The sequence below is a fragment of the Solanum stenotomum genome, chromosome 8, assembly GCF_019186545.1.
Source record: "Solanum stenotomum isolate F172 chromosome 8, ASM1918654v1, whole genome shotgun sequence".
NCBI classification, from domain to species: Eukaryota; Viridiplantae; Streptophyta; class Magnoliopsida; order Solanales; family Solanaceae; genus Solanum; species Solanum stenotomum.
Window position 1 is genome coordinate 57,315,334 of NC_064289.1, and position 4,687 is coordinate 57,320,020.

Consider the following 4,687-nt stretch of genomic DNA (forward strand, 5'->3'; position numbering starts at 1 on the left):
CGAGGTGTAATAAATGGAATGTCCCACATCAGTGAATGAATGGAATCCTGAGATCCTTATAAAACTTGGATAATTGTGAAATAATTGAGATTTCTCTATCCTTAATAGGTGTTCCTCAAAATAGACACGACTAATATAAATAATTAATTAAACCATCCACCAATAACTGTCTACAAGTGTGTATATATATATATATATATATACACATCGAAACATCAATATAAATAATTTCCATTAGCAATGATGATTGTCTTATGATCATCATTTCTTGACACACAAAATAATAGTATTTATTGTGGGATGATTGACTTATGATCATCAATATAAATATATACTGTATATATATTGACACACTAGGGTTTGAGGAGAGGGGTTAATTGTGGGATGCCCTACACATGGAATAGGGTTTGACTCCAATGTGACAAAAGCCCAACAAGTTCACATGCAGGCTAAGAAATGAATATGTGTGCACATGCTTTTATCCCCATTGTGTTGGGTCCTTTGCCTATATTCCTAGTATGCTCTTTTATCCCCCCCCCCCCCCCCCCNCCACTCCCCCACTCCCACAACTTAAGGTTTGTTTGGTGGTGTACGATGTATTTTGTATTAAAATAAATGTAAATTTAGATATATTGTTTTTATCCAGGTCCAATATGTATTGACTTTTTACAAGTTAAATAATAATAATAATAGTTTGGTGCTTGAAGCATCAAGTCATATTAAGGTATTTTATTTGTTGTGTGAATAAAGTCGAATATATATATATATTTTAAACTTTTTAAAATACAGAAGCATTCTGCGTTTATGAATTCATGAAAGGGTCATATCTTAACTAGGTATAATGAAAGGAAGCTTACCCTATCAAAAGCATTGATGGTTGATTTCGTGGCTTGAATATGTGATTTATAGGTCATAGGAGATAATTTTATTATTGATCCAAGATTTCCTTTTGAATGTTTTTGAAATGAAAATTGCATAATTGCAAATTACGTATAAGAAAAACATTGTATAGAGTTGATGGTCTTTTTACTTGTCCATTACTCTTAAAATATATTTACCTCGTATCACTTATGACTTAGTATATCAAAAAAATATATATTTTATTTTCTTATGTTTTACCCTCAATATTTATTATTTATTCCCTAAATTAATTTTAAAATCTAAGACTAATCAAACGTCAATTAATATGAATATTATAGTAAAATTCTCATATTAATCATTATTTTAAAATTTAAATAAATAAGTAAAAGTGAGCGAAAAGAAGTGATATGTGCGAAAGACAGAACGACAAAAATTCTTCTTAGCATCTTTTCTAAACTTCGTCAAGCCTATCCGCTCACTTGTTCCAAACCAGAGTTTTTAGTTTCAAGATCGCGCTTTTAGTATGCGTGTGGTGAGATGTTCCAAGCTCAGTATCTACGGATCCAATCTTCTTTGTTCTTTCTAAGTCTTCTTCTTGCATAGAAGAACACAATTGTTACAAAAACCGAAATTTTAGTAATAGACGGTATCCCCTCTTAATTTTGAGTAGGCGGAACCAATATAGGATTTAGAAAATATTTAAGAAAAGAGTGATAAGTTGATAATATATTCAATGTTAATTGATAGAGGTGTGTGAAAAAGACTCGTCTTTTAAGAGAAAAAGTGAGTGAGCAGTTGATGCAATTGGAAGGAATCCAACATCACAATTCTACATCATTATTTTATTTCTCGTGAAGTCAAAAAATTTATTGAGGAGTTTTATAATATAAAAAAGTAAATGCTCAAAAAAAATCAAAAGGATTCCTCATTTAATATTTATTCATAAAAATATTTTTAATTATTATACATAATTAAATAAATAATGTAATTTCTTACAATTCCTTAATTTTATCTGTTTCCACACACAAATGCATCAAATCATCAATAATTAAGTCCATGTGAATAATTAAACAATTGAGAATAATAAAGGGTGGAAAAAAGATAAAAATTTACCAGCATCAAATATATATTTTTATATTTAATTAAATATAAACACCTGATACAAAAATTTACCAGCATCAAATATATATTTTTATATTTAATTAAATATAAACACCCGATACAAATACCAAAGGAAAGTTAATGCATGAGAATATAAATCAAGCATATGATAAGATCAAATTATAACCCAACAAGATATAAAAATCCAGCTCATAAACTTTAGCAAGTGTCAACAAATCATTAATCAAAGTAAGTGAAGACAAAAGCAACCCATTCCCCACCACCTTTAATATGCCATATTAATACCATTATACACTCTTTTTAGCACAGACACACCCTTCTCTATTTCATTCAATTGTTATTTCTTTGTCTCCTTTTATTTTTCTCAATGGCTAGTTTATTTTTTGGTAGCCACTAGCTAGCTAGTAATTAAGTGTTCTTTTCGTTCTATTTTATATGATTTTTTTTATTATCATCTATTTTAATAAAAAGGGAAAAAATTAAAAGTATTTTTTAATTTATCCTCCCTTATATTTCTGGCTAGAAAATGCTTTTGAAATAACTTTAAATGTCCTTCCAACTAATTAACGGTTACTCCAATAAGAAAAGTTGACTAATTTTATCCTTAAACTATTTAAAATAGCATAATTTTACCCTGTTTCTTAGAATACATTTTTTATATGAACTAAAAGTCTTTCTTCCTAGACGCAAGATATACATTAAAAATAATGTTATCTTATATATATATAATTTATTTTTTGACAGAGAAGGTTCGAATGAACCCTTTGCTCCCTCGACCCCTGATTTTGTGCATAGTCAAATAATGTTATATAAAATAAGGGAGTGGGGTAACAATTTAATAAGGTCTACCAAGTCCAATCTAGTTGCTAGTTTATCTCCTTCTCTCCCCTCTATATATTTTTAACTCTCACTTTTCTATCTCAAACCAAAAGTACTCTTAAATAAAATAACAAGAAATGATAGGGGAAGAAGAAAAAAGTAGTAATAAGTTGGATTTTGAGGAGACAGAATTAAGGCTAGGGTTGCCTGGTGGAGGAAGAAAAAATGCTCATGATGATAATGATACTTATAATGTTAATGGTAAAAGAGGTTTTGTGGATTTGAAGCTCAACCTTTCTTCTGATATTAACAACATTAAGAATTCAACACTCAAAACCCCAGCTGCCAAGTATGTGTCTTTAAATTTTATCTTTTTTTACTTTTCTATAAAATGAAATGTTAGGTGATTTCTGTCCATCTATTTGAGTTTTGATAGACATCAAGTATTTGTGTTGGTATGAAGTAGTAGAGAGTTAGAATTTTTGAGTTTATGATTTTTGGTGTATTTTAGAAAATATAATTATTTAGTAGGTTATGAATAAATTATCTATAATTATTATCTGAATGTTTGAGTATAAATATAGAGTTTAGATTGAATTTACTGAGCTTTTCGAATTTGTAAGCAGAACTGTAATTCTGCCCCTGGATGAGAGGTAGATAGGTAATCATGGAGTAGTTCTGGTGCCCTCAAGTTGCATCATACCATTATCAATAGATAATAGAGTTCAGATAAATTTCTTACCGATGTGTTGTATATATCAATCCCTATATTGTTGAGCCTCTTTAAAATCGATGTTATATTCGTATTGAATTTTTCAAAAAAATACACTATTTTTTTTGGAGAATTTGACACACAATCAATAATATTTTTCAAAAATTCGAACAAATATATTTATACGAACTTGTATTCATATTTTATATTATTAGTGTATATAACTCATTTGAATGTATAAACAAATGATCAGGACACAAATTGTGGGTTGGCCACCAGTAAGGTCCTTTCGAAAGAATATTTTGACTTCCCAGAAGCTTGGCCAAGAGAGTGACAATATTTTAGTGAAGGTGAGCATGGATGGTGCACCTTACCTTAGAAAAGTGGACTTAAACATGTACAGGAGTTATCAAGAATTATCTGATGCCTTAGCCAAGATGTTCAATTCCTTCACTATTGGTATGACATATTTACTTCTTATATTTTCTATGAATTTAACTCTTTATCATGAACAAATCTAAAAAATTGAATTTATAGATTCTAAATTATTAATGAGTTTTAGATGAATTATTGTTATATTTAAGATTGATTTCTTCACACATATATATGCCAAAGCTACTAGTATTATTTGCTGAACTCGTAACTGATATTTTAGCTAACTGCACTTATATAATTTATATACCTTGAGATACAAAAAAAGAATTACACTTTAAGATAAGTACAAAAAGTGAATTTAGTTATATTATACTATTTGTAGTTGCACGGAGTCACCTTTGTCCAAAAGAAGTTAATTAACACCTTTTTATTGAAAAATTATGTTATGTGGATAGTTCATAGCTCAATTTATTTTTATTTTAATGTGTGTTATACTATATTATTTTAATTATTTTTAGCTTTTTCAATGTGTATATTTTCTTTTATATTTTGAATTTTCCCACTAAAGTTTTAATTATTTTATCAACTCTTTGATCACCTAAAAAATAACTATAAACAATTATTTATTTATGTGAAACTAATCACATGAAAAATATGAAAGATAACTTATACACAATAAGTGTTAAAATTATATTAATAAAGCATATACATAGAACTTTTTCAATTTCAACACAACTTATCATTTTGAAGCTGACATAACAAACTACACGAGCCTCCCAACGAAGCCAACATAAATCT

General features: G+C 28.2%; 1 protein-coding gene across 1 annotated transcript; it reads left to right on the plus strand.

The window, feature by feature from the left end:
* The first annotated feature begins 2,846 nt into the window (after positions 1-2,846).
* Positions 2,847-4,035, plus strand: LOC125873982 (auxin-responsive protein IAA16-like). Its single transcript, XM_049554790.1, has 2 exons — positions 2,847-3,151; positions 3,768-4,035. Exons 1-2 carry the CDS (start codon positions 2,940-2,942, stop codon positions 4,033-4,035), a joined length of 480 nt encoding a protein of 159 aa, XP_049410747.1. The 5' UTR covers positions 2,847-2,939.
* Positions 4,036-4,687: the final 652 nt, after the last annotated feature.